At 37.7% G+C, this 19,633-nt stretch overlaps 1 protein-coding gene across 17 annotated transcripts in view; it reads left to right on the plus strand.

The window, feature by feature from the left end:
* The window catches only part of PAX2 (paired box 2), an 80,436-nt gene extending 63,189 nt beyond the window's left edge, over positions 1-17,247 (plus strand). For 3 of the 17 annotated variants that reach the window (XM_082268183.1, XM_082268194.1, XM_082268192.1), the window contains exons 9-13: positions 5,085-5,294; positions 8,546-8,647; positions 9,368-9,466; positions 15,191-15,277; positions 15,862-17,247. In XM_082268183.1, the coding sequence (XP_082124309.1) occupies positions 5,085-5,294; positions 8,546-8,647; positions 9,368-9,466; positions 15,191-15,277; positions 15,862-15,983 (620 nt within the window). In that variant the 3' untranslated portion in view covers positions 15,984-17,247. Of the gene's footprint in view, positions 1-5,084; positions 5,295-8,545; positions 8,648-9,367; positions 9,467-15,190; positions 15,278-15,842 lie in introns of all 17 variants that reach the window. The other 14 variants (XM_082268195.1, XM_082268199.1, XM_082268184.1 and 11 more) reach the window with 11 other exon arrangements.
* The last annotated feature ends 2,386 nt before the right edge of the window (positions 17,248-19,633 follow it).

Consider the following 19,633-nt stretch of genomic DNA (forward strand, 5'->3'; position numbering starts at 1 on the left):
TGGGGTAGTGAAAGTCTTGTTCCTTCAAGGGGTAATTGTTCTGGTTCTGATTTCGGAACGTTTTCAGGGTCTTTACAAAAGTGTGGGCCCCGGTGCTGGCATTGTTTGAGTCAACAGGGGATCGCAGTACTGGGGTATCTGGACGATCTTCTTCTGTGAGTGAAGTCTCTGACAGCTCTGATGGACAACTGGAGATTGCTCTGCAAACTCTGAGGGGCTTCGGTTAGATTCTGAACCTTCAGGAGTCTGCTTTTGTTCTGTCCACCAAAACCGAACTATCTGGGTCTGACTCTGGACTTGGCCTCAGCCAGCGTGTTTCTTCCTCTGGAAAAACTCCAGACATTTCAGGAGACAATTTAGCTTCTGTTGTTCAGCAAACAGTCAACCCTCCGGGCTTGCATGCGGGTGCTGGGCCTGATGGTGTCCACCCTCAAGGCAGTAGTCCAGACTGCCGATTATTGTTCTGGAAATCCGAGCGATCAGCCTTTGTTTGGCTCATTAGATAATTCGTCTTCGGGGGTGTCTGGTACAAATTAATTTGGACAATGCCAAGGCCGTGGTCTGTGTCAATCACCAAGGGGGCACAAGTAGTGTCCTGGTGGCACGGTAAGTAGCCAGCATTCTAAGGTGGGCTGACCAATTCCTTCCAGCCCTCTAAAATTTCTGGGGGGTGGAACAGAAATTGGCCTTGAGTACCATCAAGTGCCAGGTTCGGCTTTGGCGGTCTTTTTCCAATGACCTTTGGCCTCACACTCCCTGTTGCGAACCTTTCTTCAGGGTGTCCGACATTTGGTTCCTTCAGTGCGTGCTCCGTTGCTGCCCAGGGATCTTATTGTGGTGCTTTCAGCTCTACAGAAGCCTCCCTTTGAAAATATTCAGAAGGTTTCCTTGCTTACACTGCCCTAGATGGTGGCCTTTTTTTATGACTATCACCTCTGTGCGCAGGGTATCCGAACTGGCGACGTTATCCTGTCGTTCACCTTATTGGTGATTCACAAGAATAAGGTGGTGCTTCGCTCCTGTCTGTCATTCCTTCCTAAGATGGTCTCTGACATTTGAGTGAAGACATTGTGTTGCCTTCCATGTGTCCCAGGCCTAAACATCTGAAGGAAATTGCCTTGCATGCCTTGGATGTGGTCTGGGCAATTAGGGTGTACCTGGCAGCTACGGAGTCTTTTAGGAAGTCAGGCTCTCTATTTGTGCTCACGGACAGACCTCACAAAGGGTTGTTCGCTTTTTCTGCAACCATTTCCAGATGGATCAGACGGTGGTTCAGGTCTATTCCATCAAGGGTCAGGTTCCTCCTTTCCCTGTCAAGTAGCACTCTACTAGCGCACTTAGTGTCTCCTGGGCTTCTGTCATCAAGCGTCAGTGACACAGGTTTGCAAGACGGCCAACAAAATTTTTATAAAATGGATGTGTTGATATCTGCAGATGCTTCTTTTGGCTGCAAGGTTTTGCTGGCTGCTGCTTAAAGGACCTGGTCCTCTTTGAGGGTGTATTTTTTTTTTCAGGTGAGCTCCAATTGTTTATGGTTGAGCTCCATGTTACCTGGTTGGCTATGGTTAGCCTTGGGAATTTTTTTCAGCTTTTTTTCCACCCCTCATTTTTAACACTGCTTTAGGACATCCTAATGGTTAGAAGAATCAGGAGGTGTGTCCGTCAATGAACAAAAGAGAAAATGGGATTTTTGACTTACCGTAAAATCCATTTCCCTGATGCTCATTGATGGACACAGCACCCACCCCTCTGTGGAGTTGGCTTTCTTCTGACACTGCTTGTAACAAAACTGAGTGCCTATAGCTGAGAGTGGGTGTATAGTACCCCCTGGGACTGCCCATGAACATAGTCAAGCTTTTTCCTGCCTAGTGTCCTATTCCCGTAGGGGGGCAGTATAACCCAATGGATAAGAAGAATCAGGAGCTGTGTCTGTAAATGAACATCAGAGAAATGCATTTTATCGTGAGTTAAAAATCCAATTCTTTGGGGGATTTGTGATCGAAATTAGACATGTGGATATCTTCTGTATTATGGAGTCTTTTCTAGACTTTTCTTGGTTTTAGTGGAGGACTTTTTGGTTCTTTTCAGCCCAGCTCACAATAACCTGACCTAATCTGTATTAGGAAATGATGCATTCTATTCTAAAAATGTAAGGGCCAGAAAAAAATCTGAACAACACAGTGTTATGTTTTGAATGAGATATTTCAGCTTTGCCAAGATGGCTTAAAAAAAAAATGTTATGATATTTCTTTGTCATGTGTGCTCTTAAGCCTGGCATGTCCATTGAGGCAGGAATCATGTTTTGGTGGGACTTTTTGTGGTGGAACAGTATAATATGAGTAGTGATAACTGGGATGTTATTATGTGCTACAGTTCAGCAGTAGGTCATGGTCCACTGATAAGAAGGGTAAGGTGAATTACCCAAGGTCACCTTTCCCTGTATATTTGTTTAAGCTGTGCTGCTCCCTTTCAAAAAGCAGATGTGCATTTTTGCTATGTGAAGCAATGTTAAACATACAGTGGAGTTGAAAAAAAGTGTTTTACTGCATCCACCTTTATTTTCAATAACCTATCCTCATCAGGCGCTTCTCTGCTTTCCTCTCAATGTCATCAAGGTGCCTATGCCTGATCCATTCTCAGCCCAAGTGTGGGAAACTTTCATTGCAGGCTCAGCATGACAATCCCAGGTGGCACCTTAACACTAACATGTTCATCCGCATGCAAGATTTCAATCAGTGAATAGAAAAGCGTAGAAACACTCATTAGCACTCAGTGCTGTTTACCCACAGTAATGAAGGTAAACATTTTAAAGGACAGATTAAGGAAAAAGCTTGAGAAGTGAGGACTTATTTTACTGCACTTAGGCTATGCTCCAGTTTTTGGAATAATGGTGTCATTAGGCAAAAAAGGTTGCAGATCATGCTTAATCTTAAAGTGTTTTTCTTTATTTTTTTACGAGTAATTAAACGCCTGGCGTTATTGATCATTGTTGATTTTATGTCCCTCTATTTGCATAATCTATTAAAGATGAATGATTCATTAAGTGATTATTATAGGGAAGGGAAGTACAGGCGTCCCAGATAGTTTTGTCAAGGTGAGAGATGCTTTCATTTTTTCGCTATTAGCGGATAATCTAATTAAGTATCCTGAATGCAAATATACTATATGCTCGGACTAGAGGCTGTCTTTACAGCCAACACTGCCAATGCCTCTTTAATGTCGCTGTTTTTTTTGTGCTTTGCCTTCTCCAGAATCATTTTTCCAACTTCAATCGTTTTATTTGACAAAATAATTTAAAATGTGCAGATTCAATAAGAGCTGCCAGCAGGAAATAACATAATAATATAATTTGGTAAATTCAACTGCCTTGTTAAAGAGCTCTTGGTGTCTTCTCTGTCCTGCAAAATCCATTTGTTATATTTCAAGGGAGAATCAATTGTACTGATGGAGCCTACAAGATGACTACTTCAGCATTCTAGAGCTAGGCATTTATCACAGGCGGACGGCAATGACTAAATCTGTATGGATGAATACTGAACAAGGGTCATTGATAGCACTTTTCAGTAATCTGAAAAACTGTGTTGGTCAATCTCATGGTTTTATATTTAATTGTGTGGTTACAGATTACGAATATTGAGAATATGTTCTGGGTATATAAATCTGTCTCATAGCACTGTGACACAATTGGGTGACCAGATATGTGCAGAAATGTACAGCAGCCAATCAGATATCAGCACCAAGCTTCAAAAAGATTTCAGACTAATTAAAGCTAATTGGAAGCTATGACTTACTGCATGTCAGTGCTGTTTGCCCCAGATTATTAAATACTGTAGTCATGATGCAGTAAACCATCATATTATCCAATTATCTTTCATCAATTTACATTCACCGGAACAATAAAAAATTAATAATCTGTTGCTACGGGTTACTTCACTTTCCTCTTAACCTTAATAGGTCAGCTCATTGTTCTGTCAGAACATGTTTTTTACAGTAGGGAATGAGGGTGTAAAGCTTTGATATTCTTCATTTAATAGTCAAGTGATTTCTGTAGACAATTTGCCCATAAATCTATGTAACTATAAGTTTCCTTTTAAGATAAACTATTTGAAGGGTCACAGGCTAAGCCCCTATTAGAAAGGTCACACAAGATCGGGTTTGGTTTGAATAAGTTAGTCAGGCCCTTTGATGGGTATACATCCATCACTGGTTAATAGGATATTCCGGACACCCAGGAAGAGTGGTACAAGGTCAGAGGTCATATGCACATTTTTTCATAGCAAAAATCTTTCTTGAGTCCTGAATTACTTACTGGCACTTAAACTTCTTGACTCTAACTGCACTTTAATTCCCCATACAAACCCCTAATTATTAATATTTTTGATAAAATATATGGGTACTATTCAATTAAAATCCACAAAAAAATCAAATGTAACTATAGGTTTTATGAAGTTAAGTTTTTTTTATGGATTTACTTGGATGTATAATATTCCCTAGGCTCTCTTTCATCAAAGTATAACTATATCATCCTATTAATCCTTCTTGTTTTAGCTGTAAGGGTTTAATTGTGAATTGTAAGGTGCTGTAATTGTACTTTTAAAGAACTGGTTTTAACTGGAGTTAAGGCTGTTAGCGATTCTGAAGGTGGTGAAAATTCACCAGGACCAGGTTTGCTAAGAGACCACAGACCTTCTCCTATGGCAATGCTCCTTTGCTGGCTCAACCAAAGAAATGTGTACTGATGTTGCAACTGCCTTGCCAGAAAGAGAGGCTCTGCAGTGTTTCAGCCAGTGAGGGAAGATGCACCATTAGAGAAACAGCCTCCAGCTTTATTATTTCCTGCCAGCATGATATGGACCTCAGAATGCATGACTCCGGTATCAGTCACAGACTGTAGAAAAAAAGAGAAATGGCAAGTTGCCCAAAGGATTAGAAAACCATTTTACTTATTTTAAACCTTTTTTAGTTTTTTTTTTATTTTGTTTTATATCATTCCATTTACATTTATGCATATATTTTTTTTCTCTTTCTGTGTACCACCCTGTGTCTGTCTGTTTTCTGTCCATCCATTCCCTTCTTCCTCACAGAGAGTTTCTCCTCTCACCTCTATGTAAAGCAAGAGCCTCATGAAGCTTCCCTTACTCCCTTCACTCCCTCTTCACTGGCCAGCTCAGGGCTGGCTGATCTTCAGCCTTTCCAGATGGCCCTCTCGGTTGATGCGTCCACACCTACGTACAGCTCCTTCACCCATCATGGCCCACCCTACGGGCAGTTCGGCAGCCAGCCACTCATAGCAGGTACCAAACTTACCCTCATGCATAAATCAACTGCATACTCAAATAGCAAGTTTTTTATGATTGCTGGTAAATAGTTTGTCAGGCCCATTTACATAATAAGTATAATAACTCATCAGCTATCATTACTCAACTCCTTGTTTACATAAGGACCAATAGAACACTGTCATGTCTTAAAATATGCTTTGTCTTAAAGACAGTAAAGTTTCCCCATAGAGGTTGGTTGGCGTGAGTGGCAAAGGTTAACTTCCCCAGGCTGTTTAAACATTTTTTTTTTTTTTATATTGGCCGATATTGCAAATATCTGTAAAGAAACTGCCCTGAATCTAAGTTCTAAAGCCCAAATTTATAAAATAAATATGTCAATGCTCCCTCTTATGTTTAAAGTTTAAATAGGATAGAGGTAGGGTTTACCATAATCTGCAAGCAGTGGAAACATTTTCCCTAGTCACAGTCTTACTATGAGAGTCCATTTCTGGAGTGCTCTGTCAACATGAAGAAACTGCTTAGGTTTCTGTGACACTATAATGCTAGTGTCCAAATGCTATAATGTAATCCAAATGGGGAAATGGGAGGTTTAGCTTACAACAGAACTAGTGGCGGCTGATATCATTTTACCCTGATATCACAGGAAGTAGTAAAGACCTGTCTGGGGATCAAACTCTTCCTTCCCACCATCCTTAGGAGTAGGGCTCTACTTTAATATTTGAAATGGAGGTAATATATTTCCTTCACAGAACTTGCTACTTAGTATTCAAAAGACAATTTTGCCAAATTAAATCTAAAAAAGTATTCAGAATTGCTTAATTCTGTTTTTATCTACAAACTTTGCTGGGCTCGATAACTATGTTGCAGTTTATGATGAACGAAAAATTTGGATGGCTGCACTCCCACGAACAGTACAAAATTATTTTATTCAGCAAAAAATTAAAAGCATTACAGGATAGGCATTCAGGCAAGAGAGAAAGAGAATAGGTTGACGCGTTTCACACGATAGACGTGCTTTGTCAAAAGGGTGGTTTTGACAAAGCACGTCTATCATGTGAATCGTCTCAACCTATTCCCTTCCTTTCCCCTCCCCATATGCCTGTCCTGTAATGCTTTAATTTTTTGTTGAATAAAGTCGTTTTGTACTTTTCCTGGGAGTGCAGTCATCTGAATTTTTCATTCATCCTGATCTCTGCGGCAGTGACAGGCCACCTCACAGGCTATAGATTCGGATTACAGCTTTGCCAACTCACCTGTAAGCAGCTGGACTTTGCTTCATGTTGCAGTTTATTAGTCACTTATACTATTGCAGCATAGATGGTTTAAAAGGATGGTGTGAATGGCAAAAATGAAGAAGTCAAGGAAGGCTAAGGCTGACCCTACATTATTCAATATTCCTGTACAATTTTCCTTTAGATTTACCAAAACCATACAATATGAGGTCAAACCTAAACACTTTCAATTTGCATGCAATCAAGCAGGCCCTTGCACTACATAGTTGAAGGTAAATATAAATGAAATTGTATAATAACATTGTACAATGAATGGCCAGGCTAAGTAAGGTTGCATATGTAGGGGTGATAGTACAGTAATTATAATCAAGATTGTATGCTAATGTACAAATTGAAAAGCAGCGTCTTTTTCTGTGCTGTCAATAGCAGTTAATAGAAGTATACTTTCCTTTAGGATTGTATGCAAAAGAGGCCTTGTGAATTTACAGTTATACATATATATCGCTTCAATGCATTTTTCATGTATGATTCAGCAGAAATATTGGCAAATGGGGATTCATACATTTGATTTGACTATTAGTGTTTAAATTCAGCCTTTCAATATTTATAAGACAATATGAGTTCCTACTAAAAAATAAAGTCTGTCTCATTAAAATACAGTTATGAAGAAAAAAAAAAACATTTTATAGTTTGTAATTATTGTGCAATGGTATATGGATCTTGATGCAGTGCTATATATAACATGCTGAACAACTGTTAAAAAAAAAAATCTTTTAGTAAGACTTTATTTCACATTCTTGGATAAAGTGCATAAATCAACTGCATACTCAAATAGCAAGTTTTTATGATTGCTGGTAAAATGCTCGTCAGGCCCAGTTACATAATAAGTATATTAACTCATCAGCTATCATTACTAAACTCCTTGTTTACATAAGGACCAATAGAACACTGTCAGAATTATTAGTCAGAATTATTGTGCAATGGTATATAGATCTTGATGCAGTGCTATATATAACATGCTGAACTACTGTTAAAAAAATCCTTTAGTAAGACTTTATTTCACATTCTTGGATAAAGTCTAATGTGTTATCATACTTCAAAACACAGGATCTACCTGCTTGGTACTGGAGTACAACAAGAAATAATGCAAATAAAGTACTTTAGAGTATTTGATCTTGTACTACCTATAGTTGGTGTTGCTACGAGTTCTAGTCTTGCTCAGATTAAGACTTTGGATGTGATATGCATATTTTGAGGTCATACAATGTAAGCACGGAGCCTTGGGGTTTGATCATTTATCTACTAATAATAGGCTGATGGAGCAGATGTGATGTGTGTGTGAATAAGTAAAAGCAAGCCTGGAAGAGCATTCAGTATGTGGAAAAGGTGATCTTCCCATACTAATACACGACAATAAAGTGATGAACAGGTTACTCTTGGATGTATCAGTGTTAAAGGAAAACTCTAATGTATTTAAACAAGTATGCATTTTCAAGCATGCATTGTTGCAGCCTTCAAGCAATCTTTATCATATGACTATAACATCATTACTTTTACACTATCCTCCCTGTTGAATTATTGTAGTATACTGTACATGTAAAATTGCAATTTCTACATTTATTAGTCATCTTTATACGAGGGAATATAATTTACAACCATGTTTAAAATATCCTAAATATTTAAAAAAAAATCTTGCCTAAGAGTGGGGTCCACAGTAAACCTTCTTCTGTGCTCCACTACAAAACTAGTGTCACTTTGTTACAAGGAGCCTGATATAACTTTGGGGCTAAGCACTACAACAGTCATCTTCATTCTCCAACAAGATAGGCTAGTTGGCCATTAAGGGCACCCTTACTGTTTAAAGGAATAGCAGTTGGTGGGGCTTAGCCCTCTTGAAATCAGGACTGTTCAGTTTTCCTTTACCTTTTTTATGTTTTTAAGAAACAAAACTTCATTTACAGGAAATAAATATGTCTATCATTTTTTTAAAACTTTTTTCATACCAATGGTAAAAATGTATCTCTTTACTCTTAGGTCGAGACATGACGAGTACAACACTTCCTGGTTACCCTCCTCATGTTCCTCCTACAGGACAAGGCAGTTACCCAACCTCGACACTTGCTGGAATGGTCCCTGGTGAGTCATTGTTTTAGTTTAGAAAAATTTAAATTTCACTGTCCAAAGAAGTGACATTAGTATAAGTATAAGTATACATTAGTATTATTTTTGTCAGTCCAGTACACAGTAGCTACATCATACCATTAACAAATGTAGGAAACACTCTATAATACTATGCAAGGAAATAGGTGGATATACATTCATATGCATTTTTACTATGATAGATTTGAGGACAGTGTGAAGAAGGATTTAGATTAAACCAAAAAAGTTATTTTTTAGGGGACAGCAAATTTACGCTTTTATACAAGCTGTACACTCTCTACTTTACATTGTAGCAAAGTGTCATTTCTTCAGTGTTGTCACATGAAAAGATATAATAAAATATTTACAAAAATGTGAGGGGTGTACTCACTTTTGTGAGATACTATATGTATATATATATATATATATATATATATATATATATATCACAGTATATATATACACAGTATCTAACAGTTTTCAGATATAGAGTCAGAGGCAAGCATCAAGATCCTTTTAGTTGTCATGAAATGTTTAACACAGAAGATGCTAAAGAGAATTTTACTAAGTCAGATACAGTTTTTTAACTTAGTATACACTCTCCAGTCTATCCACATGTCACTAGATAAGTTTAGAGTCTGAACACTAACACATAGTATGCAGCACTCCACAGGTTACTGGCAGGAAAGAGGCATCTCATTATTACTGCATTAACAGGCACCAACGTTTCGGTCCACCATTCGGTCCAGCCTGTGGAGTGCTGCTCATGTCTGTCCAGCTCTAAGCCTTGTCTGTTTCACTGCAGGACTGGGAGTGGTGAGTCTAGCACATTGTGCATATCTCTCTGTTGTATTTTATGTCTTTTAATATCCTAATTATAATGCCTTGTGCTACTATATGAAGGAAATACGCAAGTCTTTCCATACTAAAGTTATAACATGTTATTCAGTGATGCCTAACTGTATAGTTCATGGGTTCTCTTGATGAATTTTGTCTTTAAACTAGATAGTTTGCCTATTCACCATATATGAGGCTCCTCTAAGCACTTTGGATATCATGCAAAAGGCAGCAATTGTATTAGTAGCATCCAGTCAGATCTTTGCTTTAATTCTTTAACAATTCATCTGAAATCTCATAGTTTTCTCTAGTTTTCATGTGTTTTTTTTATATAAGGAAACATACGAGTAGATAATTTCTATCAAAGGCAACCTGTCCCACGCATTTACGGATCCTCTTTAGAATAGCTTGTACTGTACATCTACAGAACTTTTGTTTTCTCAGTCACTCTTAATATTTAATGCTGTCGTTTACCTAGACAGGGCAAAGCAACAGGTTCACTTAACTGATGCCTTTCACATACTCGAACTTCATTTTACTCTCCCACCACTCCATTCAGCTGTTGTAAACACAGATAGGAAGACCTCTGTAAGACCTAATCATAATTTGGAGCTTACTCAGTGCTGAGGATGCTCTTCTTGCTTCCATGTGGGCCTCACTGGGTGTCTAAGTGGCCTACCACCAAGCACTAGCTTAGTTACATGTAAAGAAATGAGTCACATGCTCCCCCATACCTGCCAGTGAAGTAAAATAAAGATTAGTATTTGAAGCTAAGTGGAGAAGCAGTTAGATGAAAGCTTTTAAAATTCCCACAATGGGCAAGGCATATTTCCACTTTATATTCTTGGCAGAACTTGTGATTTCTTGTTCCAGAGTAGAGGATCCACCATCTTCTTTCATTTAATACTTCCTGAAGACGAAAGAATTATGTGCAGCAATTTTTCGATATTAGCTCATTATAAAATATTATCATTTGACCCATAATGTTCTCACTGTTCAAAATATAAATGCAGGCCTAGCTACACAAAAAACTATAGAATAATGTAAAAAGTTAATTTTGGAAAAGGTTCAGACTGCTACATGGTACTGCTGAAAGAGAAATCACAGTTTTTTTGGCAATCCGATTATAACATTTAATAATGTATATTATAGCATACTTTGATATAAAATAGTTGTAGTCTTTGAAAGATACAGTGTATTATTCCATTGAAGGAATGTTATTTTGCTAGGCACAACTCAGGCAAGGGAATAATACCCCTGTTTATTTATTCCCAGATATATAACACAACTATGACTGAATGCTCCATTAAATGACATTGCATAAAGATGTAGAACAGGTCCATATTTTTCAGCCCTTACACTCTACTCCCTAATATACAAGGGTATTCTCAGGAGACATTATTGTAGAACTTAGAGGAAAGGAAATCCCAATTGGTGCAGTGAACTGCCGAAAAGGCCTTGCGGCCGGGTGAGCAGATAGGGGAGTATGGAAATAAAATTCAATGCTGATGAGGAAATTACACTTGTTTCATTAGTGATCAGGGAAAGAGATAGCTCAGTTCCTCTTGGTCACAGTTGAGCTCAAAAGCTCATTATCCTCCTGTATGCATGCTTTCACTTCTCATCAATAAACACTTCCAGTGTCCGCTGTCAGCTCCCCCACCTCTGCACACACCTATAAACACATGTAGTGCTGTGCACATTTTCCTGTGTCTGATATAGTACCAATGGCAAACTCATCATTGCATCATATTGCTTAACAGCAAGGAAATATATTTTATCATCGTTATGTATTCTCTTGTTATCTAATTCTTAATCCTACAGGCTAGTTTTAAAAATATAAATTTACTGGCTGGTGTAATGTTAAAATATTCAATACAATGTTCAGCCCTATTTTTTGTGATTTACTTTATTACATTAACTGTTACAAAGTGATGATTAATGCAATTATTTTACTTTGAGGACTCAATTCACACATGAACCTCATAAATAGCATGGATTACATAAAATAAGGTTTAAGAACAATTCCAAATTATATATGAATGCAAAAAATTAGAATCTTGTGGGAAATGTAATGAGATATTTAACCACTTTCTGCCAAATTACATACCTGGTATGTCATTGGACTTCAAGTGGTTGTACCAGGGTAAGGCCTGCAGCTTCCAGGGTCATTTTTAGAGCCATTTTTAGAGCTAACGGTCAGCTCTCTTGTAATAGCATTCGGAGTGGCTAACTAGCCACTCTATTGCTGTTAAAAGCAGCGGGAGTGGATGTCTCTCCCCCTTCCTGCCACCTTCCGCAGCTTGCTCGGGCTCTCCTGTCCCACCTGGAGAAACCTGATCTACCAGCCTTCACATCTGCCAGCTAGTTGGACTCCCAAACTAAGCCAGAATTGGCTTTGATCGTGTCTTCGCTATGGTAACCCAGAAGTGATGACATGACAATAGTGCAGATTTTTAAGTATTCAAAAACACAGATCTTGGAGTTATGAATGCTTTCAAGGGCAGAGGACCCCAGATCCCTCTTATAGACCCCAGATATCTCTATAAAGAGTACCTGTCATGTGTCTATTGCTGTCAAAAAGGACGTTTACATTTCTTGTGACAGCAGAAAAGTGATAAAAAGAATGTTTTTACAGCAACAGTGTAAATAAATAAATAAAACATTTTTTATAATTAAAAAAATTGTGCCCCCCCATCCCCCCCATGCTAGCACGCACGCAAACAGCGATAGTCCCACATATATGAGTTATAACTGTGAACAGCAGATCATGGGCAGTAATTCTAGCACTAGACCTCCTCTGTAAATCTAAAGTGGTAACCTGTAAAGGCTTTAAAAGTGTTAACTATTGATAGTGAAATTTACATAGCTTGTCACCATTGCATGGGTGTGTACAATTTTAAAGCCAAACATGTTTAGTATCTATTTACTCGGCTTAAAATCATATTTTATATTTTACAAAAAAATGGGGTATGAATTGTGTATTTCTACATTAAAATTCAAAAAAGGGTATTTTTTTCCCAAAAATTGCGTTTGAAAAAATGCTTCACGAATAACATGTGGGATAAAAAATTGCAAAACCCACCAATTTATTCTCTAGGGCCTCTGCCTTTAAAAAATATATAATGTTTGGGGGTTATAAGTAATTTCCTAGCAAACAAAACTGATTGTTACATGTAAACAAAAAGTGCCAGAAAAAGGCTCAATGCTGCAGCAGTGGTGTGACGCAGCAGCTGTTCCCCACTGGCTCTAAGACAGAGAACTGAGCAATCAAATGACCGGTGATCACTCAGCTCTCTGTCTTCTCAGAGCACAGAGCAGTGTCTGTTAGTCTCTGCTCTGTTCTGCCCCTCAAACAATCACTGGGGCAGGGGACTGGTGAAGGGGGCAGGCGCAACTAGTTTCAGCAGCCAATCAGACAGTTGGGTGGATCTTGACAATATGGTCAAGATCCTTCCAAAGTCTGGAATGGCTCTGTGACTTCAACCAACAGCAGGTTTTAATCCACTGTCAGCTGACTCTGGGTCATAGGAGTGCAAAAGTAAGCACTTATTTGACCCAGAAGAAGAGCATGACCAAAAAAATATTTAGCCATACTTCTCTTTAAAGAAACAATTTTCACATAGTTTATTACTAGTAACTCTGGAGGTCCAAATGACCCATACATTACCTCTTGTGGGCCTTGGTGCCGAGCAGCTGCATATTTGCGTGCATTAGTGCAAAAACATCTGTGTCAAGAACTTGCTCTTGGCACAATTACCGACAGCTAATGGAAAGCTTCCGATTGCTGCTTGCAATAGGGAGCTTTACATTCATGTGACCACGGTGACAGCCAATCACGGCGGTTACATGATAGTAAACCTTGCCCCGCCTCCTGATATCCTAAACACCTTAAGGGCTGGGAGTCGCTGGCTAAATAGTTAAATTAAGCTAAAATCAGATATGCAACATATGCTAATACAAATTAAACTCTCTCAAGTTTCACCAAAGCACAGAGAATTTCATAAGTATTACACGTTAAAGCTCTTTAGGTCTTATACTTTTAGTTTTATTATTACAACAGTGCCTGCAGTCATATTAGAATAACCCTACTAGATAAACAACTGCAAAACAACTGCTATAGATCAGAAATATAATGGAGCAGCCAAGGTAATTGACAATATATTTCATGTTAAACAGTATATAAATACACTGCATTATAAAGATTAAATTTTTAAGAGCCCATTGCATGCTTTGTGGTATTTACATTTTCTGCCATTAGACAAGAATTTTTTGTTATTTATTTTTTTGTTAATTTCTGTTTCTACTACAAATTATAAAGTATAAGTCTAGGTTCACTCTAATGCGGGCATGGAATGTGTGCATAATCATGTACGTTCCCAGCACAGAAACATTCTGCTCCCTAGAAGCTGCACAGAGGTGCTAATAATTCCTAATGGCACCCCCATGCATTTGCACCCATGCATATTTTTTGCACATGCTAAACTGCATGAGGCCATTTTTTGTTAACAGGTATGGGAGTTCTTTTTATACATTTCTCATGGGTAAGGCAGCCCATTAAAATGAGTGGGCTGCCTTATAGGCAAAGTTTCATGCATATGTGTGAACCAAGCCTAATACTCTTTACTGTACTTAGTTTTATTTTGTAGACATGTATTGTATTGCAGGTACTTAAAGTGCACCTGTTTCCAAACTATGAACAACAAACTATTTACATTTTCTTGAGAAGCAGTAAGAATAGTTTTATAACAAGTTTTCCAGACCGATGTAGTTGCTTTTAATGTATCTATGCCCAAAACGTTTTTAAGTTTTGAATAAAGTAGGTAAGGATTTGAACCCAAGTCAGGTTTACATGTTGTGTGGGACTCTGTTAGAGATATTTCTCCATACTGACTGTCCCAAGCACAAACGTTTCCCAAGAAAATAAGTGAAAGAAACTCTCCAACAACAACACAGATATGAGTATATTTTTAAAAGTTATTTAGGGTTTAGGTTTCTACTTTTTTTTTTTTTTTAAAGTTAAGTAGGGCATGCTAGAACCCGTATCAGTTCCTTACTTATGTGGTACAAGATTCTCCTCAAAAGAGGAAGTGAGGAAAAATCTTTTTTACAGGCCACAGATAGCTATAAAACCTAACGGGGGTTATAACCTCTTCCACTCTATTCAAAACAAACAAAAATGGTCCTGGGCTTGCACCAAAAGAGCAATAGCGATCTACCACCATGGCTGGAAAGTCAGGAATATCTTCAGAGGGCACGTTATTCACAAACATTTAATTACTGTCTGTCATGACCAAAATCTTCCTAAATCTGCAAAGACCATCATCCTATGTATATGGACATCCTAAAAATGATTTAAGACCATTACTGCAGTGCATTGACCATACTAGAAAACAATACTTCAGCATTGAATCCCTTGGTTTTTTAGGAAGGATCAAGCACTTGAAAGTAAGAACTGGTATAGCCACTGTGGAGAAATTTTACATCTTCAGTACTGATACTGGACAGTTATCAGAATATAAATTCTAATACCAGGTAGAAAACAGCTGAGCCCAAGGGTCCATAACGAGCTTGAAAAAACATTATTGGTTCAGTTTTTAAAATGTCTACCTTTATTATGTGTGGCTCACAGATTGACTTATTAAAACATAATACAGAGAACACAAATTAACAATGTATCATTTTTGTATATTGACTTTCTAGGAAGTGAATTTTCAGGAAATCCCTACAGTCACCCACAGTATACAACATACAATGAAGCATGGAGGTTCAGCAACCCAGCATTACTAAGTGAGTAACTACTTCGCCTATAGGTAATAGGGCCATTGGACTATAATTCTGACTGGTCACCTAAGAATAAAACAACTTTATCAAAGATACCAGGGACTCTCATTAATCCTTGAGCACTAGTTTGTTTTAAACTCCAACCTAATGGAGGTTTTCCTTTGTTAGAAGCAAGCCCCTAAAATTAGAACCCAGCATGCAAAGCTATACTTACCACTACAATTCAATTTTGAAGGCTCTAGCTCTGCAAACAACCCTGATGATGTTCTCTTGTAACTCACAGTGTTGCCCCTGTGATTGTCTTAGTAGATTCCTAATTAGCAACAAATAAGGCTGACTCATAGCTTTAGTAGGCTGAGTCAGTGAGAAAGGCAAAAAAATAAGACGGTCACTGACACTGATCACTTTCATCCTCTAGAACTAAATTACTAGTTTTCAATTGTATTTTTGTTTTTTACAGAAAGCATAGTGTCCTGTATAAGATTTCTTTGTTTTTTCACATTCTTTATTGTGTTTTTGTTCACTCGTTGTCCTTCCAACCAGTACATTCTTCTCCTGTGTTAACTTTCAGGTTCCCCTTATTATTATAGTGCCACATCCAGGGGCTCCGCACCTCCCACTGCTGCCACTGCCTATGACCGCCACTAGTTACCATGGAAACCACATGAAACTGCAGAGCGAGAACTTAGGCCTCCATATTGTACCTGTGTGAGCATCATCATGTTGGGAAGAAGAGCTTCTTACACTGTGCCTCCTGCCATCACTCTGCCACAGCTACTGACCCTGTTCAGCTCCACTGTGCTGAACTCTTATCCACCACAAAGTCTTCTAATGACTTTTTCAACAGAGTAGCTAACCATACACCCAGCAAACAAGTCTGACCCTGGAGCCCTTTTGCTGCAAACAAGAGGCCCATATGTTCATTTATTCTGTGGATCTTGGGACCTTAGGACAGCAATGTCTTGGAAGTATATCACAGTGTTATTGTTTTCAAAACAACAGTGCAAATAATGAAGACATTTTTTAAGACTCCAAAATAAAAATATATTCCAAAAATGGGGAGATTTTTAAACAACAAAAATAAAAACTAAGGAGAAGACAAACCATTTCCCCTCCAAATCCATTCCACTGGGTAACGTTTCTGGACAAAAGAGTTCTGACAAAACCATTTTGACACAATTAGCAATTGGAAGATTGCAGGAGTTAGAAAACACAACTCTTGGGAGTATCAGAACTAGCCATCTAAACTTCCTCCTGCCCTGGACAGGATGCCGGCCTTGAATGCTCCATCAGTTGTGCTAGCATTCACAATACCCCAAATGGACACAAATCCTGTGAAAAACAATCAACTCAGTGAAGACAGGAGGACATTTTGAAGTCAAATGACTGAACATAAAAAAGAAATATAAAATATATGAATATATAAATATATATATAAAATACACTGTTTTTATGCTTTATCATGAAGGTCTGTAAAAAGTTACAATAGACAATTTTCTATAAAAACAAAAGACAAAAAAAAAAAAAAAAAAAACAGTGCTGATATTGGAAGAGATTGTCATAGGACTACGTGAAGAAGGCAGTTCTTGATATATTGTTCCTCCTTCTAGCTTTTTTTTGTTTTGTTTTGTTTTGCACTAGTGTGTCATAGTCTGATACTGGGGGCTCTGTTATGCCCCTGTATAAAAATCATTGTGAATATTTCACACTCTAGGAAGAAAAAAACAAAATACAGGCTTTTTTGTAAATTCAGTAGTTTTATGCAGATTAAAATGGCACTTAAGACACAGATTTCAGGTTTACAGACAGTTCACACTGACAATGATTTTAAAAACATATTATTTATTATCCCAACCTCTAGCAGCGAGACACAAAATTACCCCCTTCCCCTTATCTATACAGAACTTCCACTCTTTAACACATCTCATATCATGAGCCAACAATCAGGACTGGATTTACATTATTGAGTCATGTAGGTACCATAAAGAGACTCTGCCATTGGAGGAAAGATTATCTGCTGCAGGTATGAAGTGCAGGCACTTAGAGGCCCATTACTATGATGGGCAGCTTTGATGACCAATAGGAATATGCAGGAGGTAGGAAGGTATGAGAATGCTTTGGCACTATCAGGAAATTAAGGAATGATCTGAGATGCAACTCTGTCAGGGAGGTTTGGGAGGCTGCTACAGATATGCGCAGGCACTTCTAAGTGTGCACACTTTATACCTGCAGCAGTTTATCCCACTATCCACCCAGTAACAGAAATTCTTTAAAGCAGAACTACACCCTCCTATTCTTTACAGTCAATGTAGCTGCCATCTTATCCTCTGTCTGATCTGCAATGGCCATGGTGCTGCACATGTAATTAGTTATAACAGCAGGCGTTTGATGGCTTGAAAGTGCAGTTGAGAGCACAAGTAGCTGTGAAAGTTATCACTCACAGTATGTCTTGAATTGGTGGGTTTAGTTCCGCTTTAAACACTACTTGAATGGATTCCCAAACTTTTTCTATATTAACTGCTCCTTTAACATACTATGATACTTAATAAAGTTGAGTTGATTTATGATGGTTCTTACTAAAGAAAAAGTCCAGTTTTAGAGCCTAAACTGCAAAACTTAGGCTTATATGGTCAAAAATACAATTTGGTCCTGGTAGGAATGGTGCAGCTTAATGTACAGCAGCCATTATTCTGAAAATACAGAGTCGATATGTGCTGTTATGGGTAGCACCATGGGTACAAGATAAATAAATCATACTCAATTCTACCAAATACCCCAACTATTATTATACACTTGGGAAAATGCAATAATGTGTTAAAAAAGAGCTAACCTACCATCCTTTGCTGAAGGTTTTATGGTGTTACCATAATCAAAGCCTGCTAAAGAAGTTTGCCCTGACAACCCCATTAAAATGTATTATTAGTTACTAGAGTTAGTAAATTTCTTTTTGTTATAAGAAACCATGAATCTGTTCTGTGTGGAATTCTGCATGATCCAATCGATGTATGAGATTATCTGCTATGTGTACAAGCCAGAGATCATGTATAAATCTATGGGAACTCCTGATATTTGTATATGAGTGTAACTAAAAACAGGGTGACATCTTCCAAGCATTGTGAGTTATGCAATTTAATGTGCACACAATCCCCTGTATCTGCCTTTAATATATATAAAGATCTAAAATTAGGCAGAACAATGCAATTGTCAATAAAACTGTGCTTGATACTATTTTAGAATCTTGCTGCCAGTTTGTGGGTCATATAAAACCTTTCAAAAACAGAACTAAAAGAAAAAAAATACATTTGGATCCAAGGTATGATTTACTAAAAGGAATAGGTTTCATTGAGGCTCATCTTTATCAATCAAGCAGATCAGAAATATAATGAGTTTTATATTTCTCTAAACTAAGTTTTATGAACACAGGGCCGGGAGAAAAAAAACCCAGTTGCCTTAGCAAATAACTTCCAAAGTCATAATAAATATTATACAGTTTCAGGTAAGTGTGCAATATTTTCCTGCTCATCAAAGAAACCATTGGCTATTTGCTACTCTCTCCATAATGGGGTTGAATTGTACTATATGTTCCTGTAATGTGGTACTAACTATGTAACTATAATGCAGTAGAAACTTTTCATTTTCCAAAGTAATTGTTTACTTAACTTTTTGAAATATTTCGAGTGCATGTCCAGCCAAAAATTTCTTTCTTAGTTTTGTATAACGTGAGAAAGGGCTAGAATCCTTGTCTGGTTATCACTGCTATCTGGAGCTCCTTCACAGAGATTTCTCCTACTTTCTGTTTGGTTCACAATGTTTTACCAGGCAGGAAATTAGATTAAATTTCCAACAGCAACACAGACACAAATAAAAATGCTTTTCTTTGGTAAAGAAGGGGGGAGCTAGAACCTCTCTCAGTGTTTTATTTTCGTGTATGTCCCTCTTGCTAATTTTCCCTCAATTCCTGCATGGTTAACCTGTTGTCAGCAAAACAGAAAGTGAAGGTAAATCTTTTAAATAGAGTCCTGGAGAACAGAAAATCCTAAACATACGTTTTAAACTTTCTAACCTAGTTTTTGGCTTGACATACACTTTTAAATGCATTTGGTGACTTACTAAATGTACATTTACCCAAAAAAAATGAAAATCTAAATAGTGGTTAAAATTAAGTTGACATGAAAAGAAACCCATTCCCTATAACATCCACAGACAGAGAATTTGTGAAACATACTGCAATAACTTCAGCTGGCTGGAATATACGAGGGGTCTTCAAAAAGGTTTCACACTTTGTTATATTCAATAGAGTTAAAAAAAGTGCAGAAACTTTTTGAAGTACCCTTGTATTTATGGGATTACTTTTTTTATTAC

This window comes from Pelophylax lessonae, assembly GCF_965119305.1.
Source record: "Pelophylax lessonae genome assembly, chromosome: 9".
Taxonomy (NCBI): domain Eukaryota; kingdom Metazoa; phylum Chordata; class Amphibia; order Anura; family Ranidae; genus Pelophylax; species Pelophylax lessonae.